General features: G+C 40.4%; 1 protein-coding gene across 2 annotated transcripts; it reads right to left on the bottom strand.

The window, feature by feature from the left end:
- Positions 1-2,455: 2,455 nt before the first annotated feature.
- Positions 2,456-22,684, bottom strand: MARCHF11 (membrane associated ring-CH-type finger 11). Of its 2 annotated transcripts, none has more exons than XM_060774671.2 (4): positions 22,063-22,684; positions 14,240-14,395; positions 6,172-6,364; positions 2,456-2,945 (listed from the first exon to the last, which is right to left on the bottom strand). In XM_060774671.2, the coding sequence occupies exons 1-4, from the start codon at positions 22,270-22,272 to the stop codon at positions 2,623-2,625; spliced, it is 882 nt and encodes a 293-aa protein (XP_060630654.2). In that variant the 5' UTR covers positions 22,273-22,684; the 3' UTR covers positions 2,456-2,622. The 2 variants fall into 2 exon arrangements, with proteins under 2 accessions (XP_060630654.2, XP_060630656.2); XM_060774673.2 differs by lacking the exon at positions 2,456-2,945 and adding an exon at positions 3,568-4,066.
- Positions 22,685-23,835: the final 1,151 nt, after the last annotated feature.

Below are 23,835 nucleotides of genomic sequence, written 5' to 3'. Positions count from 1 at the left end.
GAATGTGTAGGGCTTTTAGAGCCACAGGATGGATAGGATTCCCCCCCTCCACAATCAAAGAGGTTCAGCCATGAAAGATGTGATCTGACTAATAGCTCTTGTCCCACTCTTTGCGGAAATGTCTGGAGCATTTGTCCTTCCTTTATCAGAAAGGACAGATCAGGAAAACTGTGGGTCTCTTAGTCCCACAGTGCTACACACAGCAAGAAATCTGCTAACCTAAAAAGGGGTCAAAATATTCATTTTCAGTGTTTTTAATGGGGGGAGATGCTTTAAAATGTGATTCCTAAAAAATGATTCCATCTTCTTTCCTCTCTCTCCTCTGTTATAACAGTTCTGTGCCAGGATGCATCAACCGGCAGGCAAGATTGTGCTAGTCACCTTGAAGAAGAAGGAAAAGTCCAGATATTTTGCCAATCCCAAAGCTCAGATAAACAAATTTCCTTTACCACTTAATGTGTGTGTTCAAAAGAACAAGGTAAATAAGTAAGTTAATGACAATCCTGTTGGAAAGAAATGAAAATTAAAGAAAATTGGACTGGTGAAGATTACTTGTCATGGCTTCCCGACATCATTCAAAAACATTTGCAATTTTCTTTGCAATTCAGTGACAAACAACGACAAAAAAAGAACGAGATAGTTTGATTTTGAATAATTTTACCATAACTTTACTTCAGCCTTTTAAAAGCATCTAAAAATAATGCCAATTCTAAGTAATATCTTCACGCCTTCCACATATTAAATCAAACAACCTGGCACAACACGCTTAACAGCCTAGACATTCCAAATTATAGCCTTCCTGGTTACTAGAACAATTTGCTTATTTTGTTGGCTTGTTCTGCTGTAGGCAATAACGGTACACAGTAAGTCTTTGATAGTGCAATGTGTGGTGTTCCTCTTCTTCAAATGAAACTATTCGGCCCAAGAAAAAAGATAAGGCATGCCTTGGATAGAAGATACTAGCCATTATCTGAAGAAGATTGTTTAAAGCTGAGATCCAGCAGTTTGCTTTCAGATATTTAAAATTTAATATCAAAGGGGCTCTTAGCAGTATATCCATGGAGGAACCATCTCACAGTACTTAAGTTGTCCCTACTAACACAGCATATTCGTTAAGGCTAAATTATTCCTAGTCAAAGACAACAGATTGAATTTAGACTTGGTATTATGTCAGCTACAAGTCTTCCGATTACAAAGCTATTTATAATGTGCAGCGTGATCTTTGGGTATTATTAAAAATCCAATTATGTCCATCCCCAAAGAAACACTACCCTCTCATCTTTTGTATGGTGCAGGCTAGAATCCCCATGTTCTTAAACTTAATCAAATAAATGTGCCTTGCACCCTGATTTCAATCTGCATAGAGTCAGGTAAGACATACTATTTTGTAACCTTTGGTCTCTGGAGGCATAGATGAAACTTAGTCTAATTTCCATGAAATATACTGTCCAACCTCCAGCACTATTTTGAGCCTCTTTTTATTTTCTAGTCTCACGGCAAGATAAAAGGCTAGGAAGGATACAGATGCTGTATAGTCTTAGTTGGTGAAACTCTGTCTAGAGTTGTCAGCAAGATAAATAAGGCATTTTTCTGCAGAGATAGCCAGTTTTTAGAAGATTTCCTTTTCAAGTGGAAAGGGAAGACTGATTCTAAATAATTTAAATGCACTGAACTGTGGAACGGAAAAGATACAACAAAACAGATAGCTAAGATACAATCAGGCAATATTTCTCTGTGTTACTGAATGTAATCCAGTTAATAAATAAAATAAATAGCATGTTATTCTCATCAACTTGGGAAATGAATGGTTCTGGCTAAATGCTTATGTAGCAGTTGCAAGCTCTGAATTCAATTCTAGTAAAAACTCCTTTACCCTTTAATGAAATAGATGTAGATTTCCCTTCTCTTTAATTTCATTTGTCAAAATGTGATGTAAAATTGGTCCATGATATGTATATTATTAACAAATATCTTTAATAATGTTCTTATCATTTAGATGAGCAAAGAATAAGAATTCACTGTTCATGCAGAAGATACCCAACATCCTCAGCCTTGCAAAACTATTTGACTTTGAAGGCAGCTCTTCCATTAACTTTACACTTTATTCCATATTGGATATATCCAGTGCACAGGCTCCAAATAATCTTTGTGTTTTCCTGAAGAGAAAAGGGAAAGATATAAATGACTATCCAAATTGAAATACTACATTAGATGAACTTGTTTGCTTTGCTTAGCACAAGCCATCCAATTAATCTCAGTTACCATGTCTGGAAAAGGAGAAATGGCTTAGAACTTTGGAAATATACTTAAATCTATCAAAAATAGCTGTAGTTTAAAATATTTGTCTCGACATTATTAAAGCCATTGGTAAATTATATATATTTTTATAAATGCTGAGTACAAATAGATTAAAAAGTGATAAATCATGGTATAAAAAGAAAAAAGACCTTTTTCAAGAAAATGTATTTGCAATTCAACTGATCATATAAAAGCATAAATTAAAAAATGTTTATATAATTGTATGTGCTATAGTTTCACCATTCATTGCAATTACATTCCAGAATACTGTAAAAGAGTTCAGGGTGCTTTGTCCTTGTGAAGGTAGCGCAGTGAATCGAACGTTTACACTGATGTCACTCTCATAACAACCTCTCCAGAGCTGTTGTCATCTGATGAGTCCTCCTGGGGTCTCATTCGACTGAAAAGATGTAACAAAACATAACCACATTGAAATCTTGGCGAGGTTAACTGCGTTGGATGAACTAAACTTCTGTTTCTAAATGCATTTAGTGGTAACCACAAAGTCCTAGATGTTGAGGATTCTCGTTGGTTGCTCTCTTCTATATCCGTAGCTTTGTCATAATTTAGTACATCCCAGTGCAGATTGACAGCCCTCCAACGTTTAAATACTCTAGAGACAGATGCACCTTCATGTACAATAAGTCCTGAAATCAAAAGAACACATTTCAACTCTTAGTTCTTTTTGCCAAACACTATCTATATAAATAAACATGTAATGTCCGTTTGTGGGATTAAAAGAACTCAAAAACCACTGGACAAATTGACACCAAATTTGGACACAAGACACCTAACAACTCAATGTATGTCCTTCACTCAAAAAAATGATTTTGTCATTTGGGAGTTGTAGTTGCTGGGGTTTATAGTTCACCGACAATCACAGAGCATTCTGAACCCCACCAATGATAGAATTGGACCAAACCTCCCACACAAAACCCCACGTGGGCCACAGCAACGCGTGGCAGTGGATGGCTAGTTTTAAAATATAGAAGTAAGTACTCTTAGGGTTGAATTCTTATTATGAGTTAAGTTAAAGAACTTGAATTACTGCTGGATGGTTCCTATTTATATCCACTGTACAACACATTTTAGATGTGTCAAGGATTGTCCTTTAATTAGCAGAAGAAGAAAAATGGAATTTTGACTTAAATAGTGTAGATATTTCAGAGCACTCAGCCAAATCAGAACAAACAGGGAACTATTTAAAATATACAAATAATAATAATAGTAATAATAATAATAATAATAATAATAATAATATTTATTTGTACCCCGCTACCATCTCCCCAAGGGACTCGGTGCGGCTTACATAAGGCCGAGCCCACAATACATCTATACAAGCAATAACAACAACAATACAAAGCAATTAAAATAAATCTCAACACAAATAGCATAAACATTGACAATAGCGCAACACACATTTAAAATCTATCATTTCCCAGTCACTGGAATGTTATTCCTTAGCTCAGAAATATTTAACTTGGTTGCCTAAGATGTTCGTCTCCCAACTTAGCACCCTGAATACTAAGATCAAACACTTCAGATTAAAATATGAGCTGGAAAAAATTAAACCCAATTTAAATCCATAATCTATAGTCCTCACCACCTTCCAGTCCTTTCTCCCCAATCCAATTACTTCCCTTGCTGCTGCAGCAGTTGTAGTAGAAAGGAGGGAGGGAGGAAAGTTCCTCATCACTTGTCTCTCAGAAGTAACACAAAGTGCTGGAAAGAGGAGGGGTGAGAAGATTCCTCTCTTCTACCAGAGCTACTGCAGCAGAAATACAGGAAAGCAGAAATCAAGGCAAGCTCCTAGGCGTTTAAAAAAAACCCTGAAGGATGGAATATTAGCAAAGGAAACAAATCTTTTCACACTTGATTTGCTCCAGCTTCTGACTTATAATAGACCCAAATTATTTTTGCAAGATTAACAGTTTTCCACATCTAGTTCTGACCTTGACTGTGAGAGTTTCTTTTCACTTACTGCAACTAACATCTACTCTCCAGCATTTCACAGAGATAAATAAGTACATTCTCATATGAAGCTTCGATTTCTCCACAATTATTGAATATTGTTCTCTCCCTGCTGTAGGCGGTATTAATTTACTTTGCAATTTCCTGTCCCATCCTATTTCTAGACAACAACAAAGCCAAGATCTTTGCTTTTCAGTTAAAAGATAAACTGAAAACTAATTGTCACACAGTCTGTTAGGAACCATCAAAACAGACCTTGCAGGTGTGTGAACCTGGAAACTGTGTGGTATTTTAGTGCTGATGCACATGCATAGATGTATAAAAGAGCCAAGATATTTCAGACCTGTACTCATTTTTTAAATCCCAGAGAGACAGCTGGATTGTAACTAGAGCAATAGGCCCTAACAAAAGATATGAAAGGCATCACTAACATATCCATTAAAATTCATACAATTTATCAAATCAATTCAAGAAACAATTTTACAAATTGCAGTAGAGACAGCTGGGAATGCACATTAAAATCTAAAAATGAAGACACGCACAAAAGGGGAATTATACAAAAGAGAGATCTGGAAGGAGATGGAATTCAAAGGTGCCAAATATTCCATTTATTCAGATACTTAGCACAGTGGGTTAAACTGCCAACTGCAGAAAATCTTGCCGATCAGAAGTCAAGCCCAGGTTGGGGTGAACTCTCGCAGTCAGCCCAGCTTCTGCTCACCTAGCAGTTCAAAAGCAGCAATGTGAGTAGATAAATAGATACTGCTTTGGTACAGAGGTAATAAAAGGTGACCATGCAGACATGCTGACAATTCAGTTAGGAGAGCGGCTACGGAAAACAAAGCTCCTCAGCACCGAGTTGAACACAGCCTCCAGATGCCAGAGATGGAAAAAAGATGGGAAGCCTTTACCTCTGTTTATATACTGTCTGTCTTTGTTAATAGTATAACAGCATTGAATGTTTGCCACATGCGTGTGCTGTAATTTGTCCCGAGTCCTCTCAAGGAGATAGAGTAGAATATAAATAAAGTATATTATTATTATTATTATTATTATTATTATTAATGTGTATTTCTGCCTTATATTGCCTCTTAGATGCATCTCTTGAGCCTTATTCTGTTTCTCTTTCTTTGTTTCAAAGTAGACTATAGAAAGGGAAGAACAATTTTTAAGGAAAAAGTAGATTCACCCTAATTCTGCCCAATGACAATAATATAATGTCTGCTCTGCTCTTGGGTATATTCTGCCAGGGGCTTTCATAATTTTAAACCCTACTACAATTCCATCCACTCTAAGACTATTCTATAGATTAAAGTGTTGTAAAAGGTAAAGGTTTCCCCTTGATATTAAGTCTAGTTGTGTCCGACTCTGCAGGAGGGGTGCTCATCTCCATTCCTAAGCCAAGGAGCTGGCACTGTCTGTAGTCACCCCTTAGTTCATGTGGCCAGCATGACTGCATAGAGTGCCATTACCTTCCTGCTGAAGCGCTGCCTACTGATCTATTCACATTTGCATAATTTCAAACTGCTAGGTTGGCAGAAGCTGGTACTAACAACGGGAGCTTGCCCTGTCCATGGATTTGAACTACAACCTTCTGATCAGCAAGTTCTGCAGCTTAGCAGTTTAACCCATTGCACCACCATGGCCCAAGAATGCTGACAAACAATATTTTTTTATCACTGTTATATGTATTGATTATCAAATATCTTTACATTTGTAAATCTTGCTGGGACTGAAACTGAAATTTCCAAGGAAAGAGGTGTACATTTCTAATGTGAAAAGAATAAATAACACCCAAAGTAATACTTATATCACCAAACACAAGAACAAGAGCAATGTAAATCCCAGATTATCCTCCCATTTTGCAACATGTATGAATATATTATTATTTTTAAATCTTACCTATGCACACTATATCCATAAAACCATACATTCCATAGCAGATTTGAAAAAGGAGATCTTTTCTTTGCCATACTGCATAGGGACTGAGGGCTGACCACAGAAGCCAAGTTACACTCGCTATTAAGAACAGTGATCCCAAAATGACAGCAATCATCTGAACTTTCTCAACCAGAGTTACAGTAATGCTTTGCCACTAAAAGAAAGAAAAGGTAATATGGAAGAAAATGTTTATTAAAATAATTATGTTCCATTTTGACTTCTCACGAAAATGTGTAGTTCGCTGATCTGGACTGTGAGACCTTTCATATCCATACTTGAACAAAATCCCCTTCTCTCCTCTTATTACATGTGCTTAAATTTAAATAAGTTTATTAATGTGGCAGTATAACGTAGACATTCTATCTTATTTATCAATGAAAGCAAATACCACATTTAGTGTAAATCTTTTTAAAATAAGACAATATTTATCTGCAGAAACATAGACAATATATTTTATAGCACTGAACTGCTGTATGTTTAGACCTGTAAGATAATGATATCTTTAATACATTCAGTAAAATATTTAAGTCCTTCTCAGTCATATAGTAGCACAGAAAAAAAATCTACAATTCAACCTTGCAGTGCATATCAAAAGAAAAATAGATGACAAAGTATAGCTTGAACAGGAAATCATGAAGAGAAAGTAATTATCTTGTGCAAAGCCTAGTAGAAGTTAAGCACCACTTGTCAGGCCCATTTATTTTCAAGAAGTAAAATTATTTTGAGCTCCCCCACTTCAGCTAGTTAGAAAATCTTCTAAGAAATAGATTGTGAAAGATACTATCAAATTGCAGACACTTTGGTCACAGCTATTTCCTCATATTTATGAAGGCCCACATTCATCACTGCAATGGCTATATTTCAAGTTCATAATCAATATGAAAATGTCATGCTTGTTTTGCTGGAACTTTAAAATATAATTTCTTAACAATAGCAACCTTGATAAAGAAGAAGTGCTGTTTAAATATAAATGAGAATATAACATAAGATAAACACAATGAGAATATGTATTACATGATAAATAAAATAAGAAGAGAAACATAACAACATCTTGGCATGGATGCTGCATGGAAGTGAAAGTCACTTCTTCCTCAATGGGGCTTCTATCAACACAGGCACTCTGTTGGTAACTGAGATGGAGCCATGAGAAAATCAGTGTCTCCCAATGGGGAAAAAACTGAACTCTGTATTTCCTGCCCACAAAGAAATACCCTTGTGCTAGCTAAACTGCTGACCTGAAGATTGGAGGTTCAAATCTGCAAGGCAGGGTGAGATCCCATCTGTCAGCTCCAGCTTCCCATGCATGGACATGAGAGAAGCCACCCACAAGATGGTAACACATCTGGGCATCCCCTGGGCATCTCTGCAGACTGCCAATTCTCTCACACCAGAAGCGACTTGCAGTTTCTCAAGTTGCTTCTGACACAATTTTAAAGAGCCTCTCAAAATAGGGCCTCCTCACTTTGACCTTGTTCTTGCCACAATTGTTTTCTTGTACATGGGCTTCTATTAATCTTTCTATGTGATTCTACCAAACCTTTTTGCTGCAGACTATTATTTTCATAATATTAATGCTTATTCATGTCAGCTAAACGCTTAACAACAATAAATGCATAGTGGTGATGGTCAGTTGAGATTTGAATATATGTCTCCCAGATTCCTATACAAATTATACAGCTATGGCATCAAAGTGATGGGAAAAAAAGCAATGCTCCATAGCTATTTACTGTGGTCTAATAGAAAATGTAAGAGAAGGAATCAGTCACAAGTTGTCACTACTGAAGCTGGAAACATACAATACTAACTTGACTTACACCAGTACTGTATAAATAGTACTAATATGTCCATAATCAAAAGATTGGACAATCAATCTTGTTTGCTGGAAAAATTATGGTAGTCTGTAGGAAACAATGTTGGCAGAACATTTCAAATGAACTGGATAATTGAGTTACTACTCTCATGTTACTGCTATTTGAGAAGAGGCCCCATCTACACTGACCATTTAATGCAATTTCAAACTGGTATTGGATAAAATGGTTTCGCTGTGCAGATAATTACATAGGGAATCATGGAACCAGTGTGAGGCCCTGGTGGTGATTACACTAATCATAGAACACTGATGTACATTAAGAGTTATCTTTCACACACTTTTGTAGGTGTTTGCTGTCTAGCTGACACAGTCAGTGGTCAATATAGATGGAAACTGAGATAACCAGATTGCCCCACTCGAGTCTTTGTTTCTACTTTGAAAAGTAACATTCTAATTTTGTAGATATATATATATAAAAAGACAATGAAATATATGAAAACAATATTTTTTATGTTGGGGGCTCAGAGGTGGTTCACGAAGATCAGTTCCTACCTTTGGTGTATAGCTGAAGCATCTATCTTGGCAGCACACCAAAGGCTAGAGAGAACTATGAAACAGAGATCCATATTTGGTGGCTGCTTTTTGCAGCACAAGCAATGCCAAATACCAATTTTTATGAAATAATTGGGAAGATTTACCTAGTAATAAGCTCCTGTCTGATGGACAATGAACTTCTCTTGGATCTTCCTTCTACTTCATGGAGACATGAGTAAAGATACTGCTTAGGACTTTAAATAAAAACAAGCAAATCTACAGCTACAGCCAAAGGACACCCCTGGCAATTTTAAAGGAAGTATCAAACTACTGCTTGTAGTGGTTAATACTGAAAGTTTAAAGGATTTCAAGACAAACGGTTGTCAAAGGAACTAGAATATCTGTGGACCACTCCAAATCAACTGAAGTAGCCAAACTTATAAATGAAATGAAGATGGGGAAGGATCTTTCTGTAGATATGAAATACATATAATTATTTAGAAAAGTTGGTTGGGGAGATAACTTGTGTGAACTAGAAATTAGAGGTACAAGAAAGTAAGACTCAGAAGCTAGAGGAGTCTAAAGAGAAATGAAAGCACAACAAGGATGCAGTTTTACTACAAGAACTCAAAGAGAAGGAAAGAACATGAGAGTTTGAGTGTGCCACAATGACAGGTGGAGGATATTTGTGCTAAAATAATTGAAGCAGTTGCTGATTTTTGGTAATTTTACAGAAAGATTTCAGCTGGAAGATTGGCAAGATATATTTTCAGGGTTCTTATGGGGCTAGACAGAGAAACATGTTCAGAGATGTGGTGGTAGTATGGTTCTACATCAACATTGTCTGAACAACTTAAAAATTGATTTTGTTTAAGGCTATACTTTCTAGAATTTTGAAAAAAAATAATTCTACTTCTTTGACAAAAAAAATTAAAGACAGAAGATAACCTATTTAGATGGGAGAAACTGGAGGGAATCTCTCTCTGAATTAATTGAAAGAGATTCAGATTTAACACAGAGCCAGAGGAAAAAAGAATTCTTGAAGAAACATGGTGACTGCTTCAACACACATCAGAGGAAAAGAGAAGTAGAGAAAGACAAAATTCTGGAGAAGAAAAGACAAAAGACGACAAGGAAAATATAGGCCCAGGTGAAATAGATATGGACTCTGATCATGACTGATCTGTGAATTAGCCGAAATGGACAAATTTACTATGCTGATTCACTAAGTTTTAAAACATTTGAAACTTGTATCACCTTTTCACAACAACAATGGAGACATTTCTTAGCTGTAGGATTCATGAGTTAATAGACGAAAAGTAGAAGTGTGATCATATAATATAATGTAAAGGGAATAGACTAACAAGGGGTAATAACTATCAGATATACAGTGGTAAGTTTGTATGTCCTTTTTATTTGTTTGTGTGTATGTGTGTGTGTGTGTGTAATTTTTTCTTTCTGTTTTGCTATTTTAATAGTCACTTAGTTGTATTTATTTATTTGTTTATTTAGAGAATTTACTCCCTGTTCTTCAACCACAAAGGCTCTCAGAGGGGTTTAAGTCCAATATACACTGTTGTTTTGTTTCTTTTTCCAAGGCCAAAGCAGTAGCAATTGGGATTTTTTTACTAGACGCAGTCTTGAAGTTGTGTTCCATTTTTATATCTAAAAAAATCCTTGCATATTGCTTTAATATTACTTTAAAATCACATTGCATATAATATTTGTAAATAAACTAAAGCAAATATTACAGAGACCGCACATCCATCCAGTCCTCTGAACAAAAGAAATCTAAATCCTTCAGAGTTGTCTCTGAAACTTATCACCAAATAGTCAACACACTGTAGTGATATTGAGAATGTCATCATTATTTACTTTTGAAGAAGCCATAAGATGGTAAAGGAAACAAAATGGAATAAATAGCCCTCCTACAAACAGAGCAACTCAGCAGGAAATGGAGGCTTCACACTGGCAGTTTAATGAAGAAATAGAAAATTCCCAGCAGCAGTTTAATAAGGAACTGAAAATGGTGCTTGGGCTTTGGAATGTTCTTTCTAGGAAGGCCACTATGGTTACTGTGCTGCTTGGTTTTTTCTAATCATGGAAAATGTGGCTTTTAAAAGAAGATTTTGGCCTGGATTAATTTTATTTGATGCCACTATTCTTTATTTTTTGAGTACTTCATATTTGGTTGTTTTCTCTTATTTGAAAATTTTAAAATGTAAAAATAAGGCACTTTAACATAATTTGAAAGCATATTGCACTATAAGCTGACTTGAAAATCCCTGTTGGAACAGTGGAATATAAATGTTGGAAATCCACTTCCCAACTTACTGCGAGGTTGTGATCTGGAGAAGCCCACGTAAGCTGTTTTGCAGAGCTGGGCTTCTCCTTCCCAAAAGCCTGCATGTATTTATATGTGCTCTAAGAAGGGCAGGAAACATCAGTCCATACAACCTAAGCTATTTGCTGGAAGGTGGAACCTGAGGGCAACTGCCATATATTTTCACTCAGGTCTGGTACTCGGGTATTTATAAAGGCTTCAGGAGCTTTGTCCTACCCTACGCAACCTCCCTCCCTCACTTCCTCCATAAGTTCTTTGTGTTTCATTTGATTGTGTGCTTCTGTTGCAACTTTGTTTTAAGTAGTTTGGGCATGGAGTCTAGATCTGGGAATAGAAATGGGGGGGGGGGTTATGGACAGCAGGATGAACACCATATGGGGAGGATGTCTGCTCTACCACATCCCTAGTGACAGGGAAAACCACAAAATGACATCCACCTATGTAGAAAATAAAGACTTATTCACAGTGAACATCATTATGAACTTGACTTAATTCCAAAAATCTTCCAGGGTCTGAAAGAAACTGTCTGCTGTCATCCCTGGGGCTACCCAGTAGGTTCTGGGATCACCAACAAACATGCAAGTTGGCTGGTGTTTAGATCCAGTCCCGTGGCAATGCAACTTTTATTCAGCTGTAATCAATAATGTTGTGCCATTATTTCTTCCACTAACTTGTGTGTTTTGTTATTGATTGATTTTAAATTGCCCCTTGGGGTAGCTATGACTGACTGATCGTACTAACTTTTAATGGTCAATTTTATATATGAATAGTCGACATTCACCACTTCAGCTAATGAAACAATTTGGAACGTTTTTCCTTGAACTATCTGTAGCTCTTATCTTCTCACAATTTGATCAAGGGAAGTGGTTCCCAACCTTTTTTTGATGAGGGACCACGTGACCAGGAACCATTTGATCAGAGACCACTTGACCAGGGATCACGTTGCCAAGGGACCACTCTCCAACATTTGTACCAAAAGAGTTATAAATAAGTTTTGGTCAACTTTAGATTCAGTTTGGTTATTTGGGGTGCTGATTCAGAAATTTGCATTGGATAGACCACATAAGCTCTAGTTTCTGATACAGAACATATGCCATCCAGTAGTCACCATCTGCTCACCCACAGAAAACCATATTTCTTAATCTAGAGCTGATGTGGTAGTAGTAATCTTTCATGGGTAGTCAGTCTCTCCCCTCCTGGCATCCCCATTGCTTCGGCACTATAAGAGGGTTTTGCAAGACCAGTCACACTAGTTTCCACATGGTTTCAAGAAACAGTGTAGTGATGGTGAGGCCACAAACCATATTTTTGTTCTTGCAGACCACTGATAGTCTACAGACCACAGGTTGGGAACCACTGATCTAGAGGATTGGAGGGGGCAGATGAGAAGACAAAGCAGACTTATAATTTCTTCCATAAGCCTTCTTTTTTTTAATTTATTTACAGTAGGTTTTGGAAGACAGACCAGTGGCCAAAGTATTTAGAGATTAATACAAAACATCAAGTTGTTCATGGTACACATAAACCTTTGATTTGTGTGGTAGTTTGTGTATTCATCAAATGAGAGGGCAATGACAAAATTGAGAAATAGAAAAAATACAGGGGAATTTCTTCTAGTCTCCCTCTGGTAGCTTCTGATGTTTTGGGGGAGTAATTAAATGAATACATCTCCTCTAGACTTAAAACACACATTTATCTCATGAGATTCTGTAGCAAAGGAAAGGGAACATTTTACATGGAAAGTAGGTTTTAAAGAGACTATATTTGAACCAATATAAATTTTTAAAGGAAAAAGAGGACTCATTTTAATTTACTTCTGACAAACTTTTACAAAACCTCCTTAATTAATATGATATTAATTCTTAGAACAAAGCTTGAGATCACATTTAATGTGTTATTGCATTTAATATGCATTTAATCTGCAGTTTAAAAAAATGAAAATATCATATAAGAAGTCGTAATTTTCAGAATCATAGGAGGTGTGGAGTGGGATTTAGCTTTTCCCTTTCATAGGTAAAGGTAAAGGTTTTCTCCTGACATTAAGTCCTGTCGTGTCCGACTCTGGGGTGTGGTGCTCATCTCCATTTCAAAGCCGAAGAGCCGGCATTGTCTGTAGACACCTCCAAGGTCATGTGGCTGGCAAGACTGCATGGAGCGCCTCCCTTTCATAGGTCCCTCCTATACTGCCATATAATCCAGATTACCAAATCCGATATTCAGTTCAAAGCAGATAATCTGGATTTCGTTTGGCAGTGTTGAAGGGGCCATACTGTGGCCTAAAGAAAATATCTCTTCTGAAGACTGTTTACATCAGGAGGTATTCTTCAATGGCTGCCAATGTTGGGTTATCTTTCACTATAAACAGCAGATGATGGGATTATACCGGCCAACACACATTTTGGTACTTCAAATGTTAGACTTGTTTCTAGGTGTATTTGATCTGCTGATTCCAAAAATGGCACCAGTTTTTCCCCATCAGTTCTAGTTTTTGAGATACTGAACATATGCATATACCACTCTTCACTCAGATTGCTCATAAAAGAACAGGGTATTTTAATGTAGTGTTTCAATTAATATCTTTTAAGCATGAAGGAGATATATTAAAAATTAAAAGAAAGGTGTACTGCATGAAATTTACTTATGTCATACCAAAGCGCAGATTTATGATACAAATGTTATGATACAAATATAAGAAACTAGAATTGATGCCGTCTATCCAATGCAATTTTCTGAACCAGTGCCTCAAATAACCCGGGAACAGATCTAAGTTTTAACTCATCTGATATGTCCCCAATTACACACACATCACACAAAGCCTTTGTGACTGATACCAACTTTTCATGTGTTGGGCTGCAAAAAAGGGCAATAGACATGACCAAACTTGTCCTTGTTAGGGCCCTTCCACACAGCCATATAACCCAGAATATCAAGGCAGAAAATCCCACAATGTCTGCTTTGAATTGGATTATGTGAGTCCACGCTGCCATATATCTCAGTTCAAAGCAGACAATGTGAAATTTTATTCAGCTGTGTGGAAGGGGCCTTGATATCTCAGAATAACCTCATTGACATCATTTGTAGTTGCAGATTCCAGGTGAAGGGGACTTGGCAGTGACCATAGCACTGAGGAACGGAATTCAACATTTGGAAGTATTTCCTATGCTCTATTGAATTTGGGCATAACTCAAATTTCTTTTCAGTCACTTTAATTTGTTTTGACATAGTTAAGAACTGTTTTATGCCCCTGGTTGAGGTTACCAGTCCTCTTCAGTGGTGACACCCTTAATGTTATTTAGTTTACATAATTCTAACCGAATTATAATTTAAATTTAAAACATTACCTGACAAGGTCTTTTCATTTTGATTGCTATCACATGGTATCTATAACAGCAGAGTTCACAAGTCCAGGACCCTCTTTCACTAATCCACTTCAAAAGGCAAAGCTGATGTGTATATCGTACTGACCCATCACATCGACAAGGATTTAATAGTTCACCCTAGAAAAAATAACAATTAAATGTGAAATGGATGTGTGCAGTATGAATCTTCCCTGTTCCTTGAATAATGCATCTTAAAATCAGATTCCAGCATGTAAAAATATCTTATTTTTACTGGTCTAATACCCAAGTGTTTATCTCAGAATTCTTATATTTATTTCTACCAATCGAAAATCACAAAAATCTTGATAAATATGGAAAAAAGCATCCATACAAAAGTTATTGCTTTGGGAAAGGGACAATACTCTTCCTTTTGCACTTGTAATAAATATGGTTCTGTAGTCATTCTTCTTCTGTGCTAATACAAATGCATAGCATCTGAGTGACCTTCATATTTAAAGGAGCTTTATATACTGCAGCTCAATCATTTTTGAGCTACAAAGTAAAGCTGCATTACCTCAAGTGCCATATTAACCTCCTCTCATAAGAGGACATTGGTGTGTAGGCTGCAATCTTAGACTCACTAGTAAGCAAGTCCCATTGAATGTGGGATTTACTTCTGATTAAATATGCAGCAGACTGCACTGTTAGAGAGACTTCCTTGTCCTTGACCCCAGGGCCATGATCCTCCTTTCTTGCAGAATTGGTCTTTTTCCCAGTTGTTTCCCTAGAGTCCAAAATATCCACAAAGAAGTGTGACTGATTCAAAAAAAAAAAAACAGAGCCAAAAATCTAAGCCCAGCAGAATAAAACACCTTTTGTAACTATCCAAATAGTGTGGAACATGCAAATGTAACACTTTTCTATACTTACATAATCACACCCCAAGAAACACCGGCAAGTTGCACCCTCTGCCTATCCAGAAGGATATCATGACAAGAGGAAAATCAATCTGCCACATGAATGATTAAAAAAACACCAAGAGTGCAGGGAGTTTGTGTGCCTGCACTCCATGAGAAAGAATCCTCAATGCTAATTGTAGGTTGCTCTAGGGATGGAAGAGCCAATGAAAAGTGCAGCTTGGCCAAGAAGCTAAAGATTTCTTGTTTTTGTGTCATGGGTGTACATAAAGATTAAAAATTATTTTACAATTGATATGTGACCTATTAAAATTTGTTCTAAAACAAGTATTGCTGGAATTATCCCCTAGAGCAGAGTTTCTCAAACTGTGCTGCTCCAGATGTTTTGGACTTCAGCTCCCACAATTCCTAACAACTGGAAAGCTGACTGGGATTTCTGGGAGCTGAAGTCCTAAACACCTAGAGGAGCACAGTTTGAGAAACAGTACTATAGAGCACATGTGTGAAACTCAAGGCTTGCAAGCCAAATGTGGCCCACTATGTCATTTTATGTGGCCCTCCAGGTACTACATTACAACTTCTGTATTCCTCATCATTAGACATCATGTTGAAGATTTTGATACAGCAATGTCTGCCATTTCTTCTGTTTAGTTAGAAGAGTGGGGTTTGAATTTAGATACAAGGCTTGTGTATATGATGCCTGACATTAAAACATGCTCTAACCTTTTCCCAACCTCAAAGCCACGAGTGCTATTTGTTTGCAATTCCCATTATCTGCAGTACACATGGCAGATAATAAAAACTGATGGAGTTGTTATTCAATAATATCCGGGGATCCAAACTGAATAAAAACTAAAGTTCACCAACCAAAGAGGTTGTAGTTGGTCTTCTGTGTCCATGACTTCTTTGTCCATGGATTCAACAGCCCTTTGAAGGCAACAGTAAGGCTGATGTGGCCCTCAATAAAAATGAGTTTGACAGTCCTAACCTAGAGCAAATTAAAGGACTTGCTTTACTGTTTGGGAAAGTGGAGAAGGTTGTCTTCAAGCAGAGGGGTTCAAAAACTGGAAGATAAATTTCAGTCACTTTTAGTTTTGAGGGAAAAAAATATTTAAGACACTTAGGATACAGGTGGCCCGTAGTAAGTCCTAGAGAATCAGAAATGGCCCCTGAAGCTACTAAAGTTGCCCACTCCAATCTAAAGTAATTTGGTTGAAAGGCAGGATATTTACATATATTCTAAACAGGCAAACACATTATCTATAGAACCTTAACATATATCTGGCATGGTATGTAACATCACAAATTAAAGGTCTAAGGCATTATCCTGAAAATTTTTGACAGATAGTACCTATTTATAACCTGCAAGGAAACATTTGTTATGGGGTCAAACTCATATTCAACACACACAAACTCTGGTACACTATTGTGTGAAATATATCATGATCACCAAGATAAGAACAGATAAAATATCTCTTCAATGTGGCCTAGAGAAGGGGAAGGCACTTGAAATTCACTACAGCAGTTTCAGAAGAAACACAGTTCCTATCAGCGACCAATTTCCTTTGTACCAAAACATTGTGTGTATTAACCTGGATGGCATGGTGAAAGACAAAGTATCAAGCAGGAAATTGTGACCTGGTGACATATCTCTCAGGCTATGATAGCATTCTGAATTATAGCTTATTCGGTAGGATGAACAAGGAGGAATACAAGGCCACACAAAACTCTGTGTATAAGAAAAGAATGTTCCATTTGGATTCTGGTGCAGGACATTTCTGTAAAGGCATTTAGCTATAGCTACAAGAAACATATAGAAAAAGATGGAACATTGTAGGAAAATAAGATATTGATCCGTAAGAAAGATCTGCAATCTCAAAACCTCTAAATAAACTATATAAAAAGTTGGATGGAAAGGCCATCTATTAATGTACTCAACTCAGCACATTAGCAAAAGCTTGAACATGGTGGCACAAAGCAGAGATAAAGAAAGCTGTGGAGCTTGTGACTCTCCAGATGTTTTGGACTCCAGTCCCCATGAGCCTCTGTTTGCTTAGCCAACTGTGAGAGGTGATGGAAGTGGTCATTGATCAATATTTCAAGATCAAAAGGTTCCCTAGCCCTGAGATAAGGTCTATAAACAACAGGCATGTTGATAAATATCAAAGAAGGGGAAAATGGATTTAGAATCTCAAAGGTGCATAATCATGCTTGAGCAAACTAAATGAGTTCAATTCAGGAAGTCTTGATGGCATTCTCACAAGCCCTGATGAAGGTAAACAAGCAGTGTGCTTTCAAAGTCACTGTAGTCAGCATCCAGTTAGAAAGTGGAACATGAAGAGTATTTCTTTGCTGTGGTTACTTGAAACTGTGGACACAACTGAAAACCATTAAATTAGCTTGCTTCAAATCCAGCATACCACAGAGTTGCAATGGAAGACTTAAGAGATTCCTAGACAGCTATCCTCTCTAGGAATTTGCTAGTTCACGCAGTGCAACTCTATGGTAATTTCCAAAGAAAGCATGGTATATAATTGCTTGGAGGACCTTGTAAGTGCCTAGAGCAATGGTTCTCAACCTGTGGGTCCCCAGATGTTTTGGCCTTCAACTCCCAAAAATCCTGACAGCTGGTAAACTGGCTGGGATTTCTGGGAGCTGTAGGCCAAAACACCTGGGGACCCACAGGTTGAGAACCACTGACCTAGAGAGACCCTTTTTCCTCATATGGGTTCCGTTGTTTTTAAGGTCTTACTGTAAAAGCTATACAGTCAACATGAAGACTTTTAAAGCAGACTGAGATCAGAAGGAATCAGATTCTTATTGTTTATTTGAAGAAACATGGACAACAGATACTAAACTGAATATGACCCACAACTAATAGATTGGTAACATTTTAATGGGATAGTTAAAAACTTCAACCAGTGTCAAAAAATAAGGGAAGTGATAAAACAACAAAGGGAGATAAATAACAAATAATGCATTGCATCAAGGCATGAAGTATGAAATGGACATGTCTGGAGTATGATTGGCAGGATATTTAAGATTTCTAACAATGAGGAGCTAGCGTAGTGCAGTAGTTTGAGTGTTAGACTATGACCCTGGAGAACTGGGTCAGAATACCTGCTTAGCAAAACCAAACCCCCCCCACCCCCCCCCCCCAAAAAAAACATCAACTTGGATAAGTCACATGTCCTCAGTCTGAAAGGAATAAGGCAAACTTATTCAGAATAAATACTATCAAGAAATCCCTGTGATTTCAGGTTACTCAGGATTACATGTGTCAAAGATGGCATGTTGTAAAATACTAATGCCATTGGTTTTAGAAAAATAATTCAACAGCCAGTTTGCCAGCTGTTAGGATTTCTGGGAGTTGACAGCTAAATCATCTGGGGACCCACAGGTTAAGAACCACAGTTGTAGAGGAATAGAGAAAGCCATAGAGCTGAGCTGTCCAAACTGTGCATTCATGCATGAGTTGCAGTGTGTAGGTAGGATCCCCCAGCGGTGCAGCAGGTTCAACCCCTTGCTCAAATAGCCACGTTTTAACTTGCCTCCGAAACGTCAAGAGGGAGGGAGTAGAGGGAGGGCGTTCCATAGCTGAGGGGCCACCACTGAGAAGGCCATGTCTCCTGTTCCATCCAAACAGGCTTGTGACAACGGCGGGACCGAGAGGAGGGCCTCCCCAGATGATCTTAAAGTCCCCCGTTGAGCCCTCCAAGAAGAAGAAGAAGAAGAAGAAAGGATGACTGTTACTTGAGAGCAACCTTTGCAGAACACAAGGAGAGCCTATCTAGGCACACACTGTGCTTGGGAAAGTCTTCATATTTAAGGAAGCTACAATGATAACAAATGGGAATAGTTGGGGGTTGGACTGGATGGCCCATGAGGTCTCTTCCAATAAAGGCGTACGGCAAGGCTGCATACTCTCACCCAACCTTTTTAACTTGTATGGAGAACACATCATGTGATGTGCAGGGCTTGAGGAATGCAAAGCTGGGGTGAAAATTGCTGGAAGAAACATTAACAACCTCAGATATGCAGATGACACCACTCTGATGGCCGAAAGCGAGGAGGAGCTGAGGAGCCTTCTAATCAAGGTGAAAGAAGAAAGCGCAAAAGCTGGGTTGCAGCTAAACATAAAAAAAAACAAGATTATGGCAACAAGAATGATTGACAACTGGAAAATACAGGGAGAAAATGTGGAGGCCGTGACAGACTTTGTATTTCTAGGTGCAAAGATTACTGCAGATGCAGACTGTGGCCAGGAAATCAGAAGACGCTTACTTCTTGGGAGGAGAGCAATATCCAATCTTGATAAAATACTAAAGAGTAGAGACAAAACACTGGCAACAAAGATCAGCATAGTCAAAGCCATGGTATTCCCTGTAGTAACCTACGGATGTGAGAGCTGGACCTTAGGGAAGGCTGAGCGAAGGAAGATAGATTCTTTTGAACTGTGGTGTTGGAGGAAAGTGCTGAGAGTGCCTTGGACTGCGAGAAGATCCAACCAGTCCATCCTCCAGGAAATAAAGTCCGACTGCTCATTGGAGGGAAGGATACTAGAGACAAAGTTGAAATACTTTGGCCACATCATGAGGAGACGGCAAAGCCTAGAGAGGACAATTATGCTGGGGAAAGTGGAAGGTAAAAGGAAGAGGGGCCGACCAAGGGCAAGATGGATGGCATCCTTGAAATGACTGGACTGACCTTGAAGGAGCTGGGGGTGATGACGGCTGACAGGGAGCTCTGGCGTGGGCTGGTCCATGAGGTCCACTGAACAAATGAATGAATGAACAACAACAACAAATCATATCTTTTCCACCGCTTTTGAAATTCGCTACCTAAGGAGATCAGGCAAGTCCCCACACTAGCTGGTTTTTAAGAAAGACCTAAAAACCTGGCTCTTCCGTTGTGCTTTTGGAGAATGACCACTCAACCCATCTGGTTGTCTTAGTCTACAGCTGCCCTCAGAATAAAGCATCTCCCCCGCCCTAAAATGGCTAAACCCCATGGTTCCCCCCTGTTGGGTTCCTTTCCTACAAATGCACTTTTATCCCTATCTCACCCAGGGTTTTAACTTTTTAAACATTTTACCTCACACATTTGGCCCGCCCTCTGTGTCTGGTTTCAATATGTTGTTTTATATTGTTGATTTTGTTATTTCATATTTTGTTATGATCAGGGGCGGCTCATCCATTACGCGAAGTAAGCGGTCGCAGAACACTTTTTTTGCCAGGGGCACAGGGACACCTCTGTAAATGCCCCTAGACTGCCACTTGAGGAGTGCCCCCTCAGCTCACAACAGCCCTAGCAGTTCGGGGGGAGCCTGGGCTTTCTTGCCTCACTGCCGAGCGATCCTCTTCCCAAAGGGGCCGGACCCTTGAGCCTCACCTAGCCCCTCTCGTTCCTGCTCTACCCGGCCACCGGGTGCATGAGCACAGCCGGCACCCAATCATTCTCCGCGTTCAATCCCTTCCCCATGACCGGCTCCCTTTCCCGATCTCCCAGTGCTCCACCTGCCTCCTCTCCTCTCCCCAATCTGCGGGTGGGTCAAGGGGTGGAACCACCGCGCCTGGCCTGCTTTGGGTCTGGAGGCATGTCTGAAGACCCCAGCGTGTGCACCAAAAGTCGCCTTTCTCTTCAGCCATTGGGGCCAAGAGAGAGAGAGAGGGAGCCCCTCCGGCTGGAGGTATCTCCCACCTCCGCTCCCTCCTTTGTTTTTACAACTACCTTCAGGAAAGGTGGGCATCTCCACCTCTGTATCTCTCTCTCTCTCTCGGTCCCAATGGCTGAGGAGAGTCAGGAGAAGAGGTGACTTTTGGTGCACACGCCGGGGTCTTCAGGCACGCCTCCGGACCCAAAGTGGGCCAGGCAAGGGAGCAAATGTGGCAAGTGTAGTTACTGGGATGTATAGTTCACCTACAATCAAAGAGCATTCTGAACTCCACCAATGATGGAATTGAACCACGACAAACAGGAACTATATATATCAATGATTGGTTGGGGGGGGGGGGGGGTGCCAAAATGCTGTTTGCTTACTGTTGAAAATTACCTAGGGCCGCCTCTGCTTATGATGTATTTTGTTACTGTGTGTTTATTATGTTGTATTATTTTGGGCTTGGCCTCATGTTAGCCGCACTGAGTCCCATTGGGGAGATGGTAAAAAGGTAAAGGTAAAGGTAGTCCCCTGACATTAAGTCCAGTCATGTCTGACTCTGGGGTGTGGTGCTCATCTCCATTTCTAAGCCGAAGAGCCGGCGTTATCCGTAGACATCTCCAAGGTCATGTGGCCGGCATGACTGCATGGAGTGCCGTTACCTTCCTGCCGGAGCGGTACCTATTGATCTACTCACATTTGCATGTTTTCGAACTGCTAGGTTGGCAGAAGCTAGGGCTGACAGCGGAAGCTCACGCCGCTCCCCGGAATCGAACTTGCGACCTTTCGATCAACAAGCTCAGCAGCTCAGTGCTTTAATCCACTGCGCCACCAGGGGCCCTGGGGGAGATGGTAGTGGGTTATAAATAAAGTGTATTATTATGTATTATTATTATTACTATTATCTCCTCTCATCCTTCTCTTCTCCGGGCTAAAGATGTCCAGCTCTTTAAGCCGCTCCTCATAGGGCTTGTTCTCCAGACCCTTGATCATGTTAGTCGCCCTCCTCTGGACACATTCCAGCTTGTCAATATCTCTCTTCAATTGTGGTGCCCAGAAGCTCTGAAGGGTAGTAGTAAGCCTCTCAAAGTCTGGTCTCCCCCCTCCCCCCACCAACACACACCCCCCTCCGCTAAAAGCGTGCAACCAAGCCGGGAAAGGCAAAGCGGCTTCTCTGCGGCGGTGGGAGCTGTCCGTGGTGCTGATGGCCGCTCTGTTCCCTTGGCTTGGTGAGAGGGCACCGTTGCCTTTCCCTCTTCCCTTGGCCTCACCTGCTCGGCGCCTTGGAAGCAGATCTTGCAGATGGGGCCCCCTCCGCCGCCGCCTCCGCCGCTGCTGCTGTTGCTGCACACCGAGCGGGTCTCGGGCTGCTTCTCAGTGCCGTGGCTGGGGCCCGGCCCTGCGGAGGAGGAGGAGGGCGGGGCGGGGTCTCGCGGCTGCGGCTCCCCGCCGCCCCCATGTCTCCCTTCCCCGCCGCTCATGAGGGGAAGCCCAGCGCTCTCCTTTCCCCTTCGAGTGGAGGGAAGAAGAAGAAGAAGGGGGCCGCCCTGGGGAGGGCAGGCGGGCGGAGCGGTCACCGCATGCCCGCCTTCTCCTGTCTTTCCTCCCTCCCTTGGCGGCCGGCGCGCGAGCCCCTGCTTCTGACGCCAGCGGGCGCCTCACAATGCGCCGTTGGAGACCGTTACCGGGCGCGTGAGGCGAAGGGGGAGAAGAAAAAAAAAGAGAGAGAGAGCGAGGGGAGGGGGGAGGCCAGGCGCAACTTCAAGGAAGGCAGCTCGCGCCGGATGGGGACGGCACGCGACCCCTCGCGCGCCCGCTCTCTCTCTCTCTCGCTCTCTCCTCACACACGCAGCGTTACGCCCCTGTGCCTCGGCTTCTGCTTCCCCAACCCAGCCAAGGTCGCGCGCGCTGTTTCGACGGGCCCGCCTCCCACTCGCACTCTTCTCGCCAATGAGGGGAAGCCCCTCTCCTCTTCCCGCCCCCGCGCGCGCGCTTTCCGTCCACCTGGCAGCCTGGACTGAGGTCTCCCTCAGGAAGGAATCCCATGGCGTCCACCTTTGGTCAGCACTGACTCCCTGCTGCTCAATACTCGAGGCCAGTGTGGAATTTATTTATTTATTTATTTAAAACATTTCTATTCTGTCCTTCTCAACCCTAAGGGAGTCAGGGCTGAGCACAACATAGATAGGGCAAACATTTAACGCTGGGACTTGAAACCATAAATATATACAAACATTAAAATCACGTATAAGTTGCTTTAAAACCATCTCAGGACACCATTTTGCCTCACTGCACTGCCCCAAAGGCTTGGTCCCACTGCCAGGTCTTCACTATCCTTCTGAAGGACAGGAGGGAGGGGGCTGATCTAATATTGCCAGGAAGGAAGTTCCATAACCGGGGGTGCAATCACTGAGAAGGTCCTGTCTCTCATCCTCTCCAAACACACCTGTGATGGTGGTGGGACTGAGAGCAGGGCCTCCCCAGAAGATCTTAGTTTTCACAGTAGTTTTGTAAAGTGTGATGCGTTCAGACAGGTAAACTGGGTCAGGGCCGTTTAGGGCTTTATAGGCCAAAGCCAGCACTTTGAATAGTAGTTTGCTCTTCTCCACACTTGCATGTCGTGGATTCCACTTTGTAGCCCCATTTCTTAAGGTTGGCTCTGCATCTCGTGGTGCCAGAGCGCAGTCTGTTCAGCGCCTTCCAAGTCGCCCAGTTTTCTGTGTGCCCAAGCAAAGGCGGCCCTAGGTAATTTGCAACGGTAAGCAAACAGTATTTTTTGGCGCCCCCCCCCCCCCAACCAATCACTGATATATATTTTCTGTTTGTCGTGGGAGTTCTGTGTGCCATATTTGGTTCAATTCTTTGAGTGCATTGACACTGCAGAATGAATAATTTTTTATTTATAACAATTTTGATATAATAATAATTTTATTTCTTACTCGCCTCTCCTCATGGCTCAAGGTGGGTTACAAAACAATTACGATACATAAGCACAGCAAAAGAACTACAAATACACACATCTCTATAAAAGTTACACACCAAAA

Source organism: Anolis sagrei, chromosome 4, assembly GCF_037176765.1.
Source record: "Anolis sagrei isolate rAnoSag1 chromosome 4, rAnoSag1.mat, whole genome shotgun sequence".
Taxonomy (NCBI): Eukaryota; Metazoa; Chordata; class Lepidosauria; order Squamata; family Dactyloidae; genus Anolis; species Anolis sagrei.
This window is presented reverse-complemented; position numbering and strand designations above follow the sequence as displayed.

Excerpts from the sequence above, each read along its gene's own strand:
- MARCHF11 (XM_060774671.2), bottom strand. The coding sequence starts at position 22,272 with ATGAGCGGCGGGGAAGGGAGACATGGGGGCGGCGGGGAGCCGCAGCCG. Across the intron at positions 6,365-14,239 it reads AAATGAAAAGACCTTGTCAG|TGGCAAAGCATTACTGTAAC; the intron begins GTAATGTTTTAA and ends TCTTTCTTTTAG. Across the intron at positions 2,946-6,171 it reads TATGGATATAGTGTGCATAG|GACTTATTGTACATGAAGGT; the intron begins GTAAGATTTAAA and ends TTTTGATTTCAG.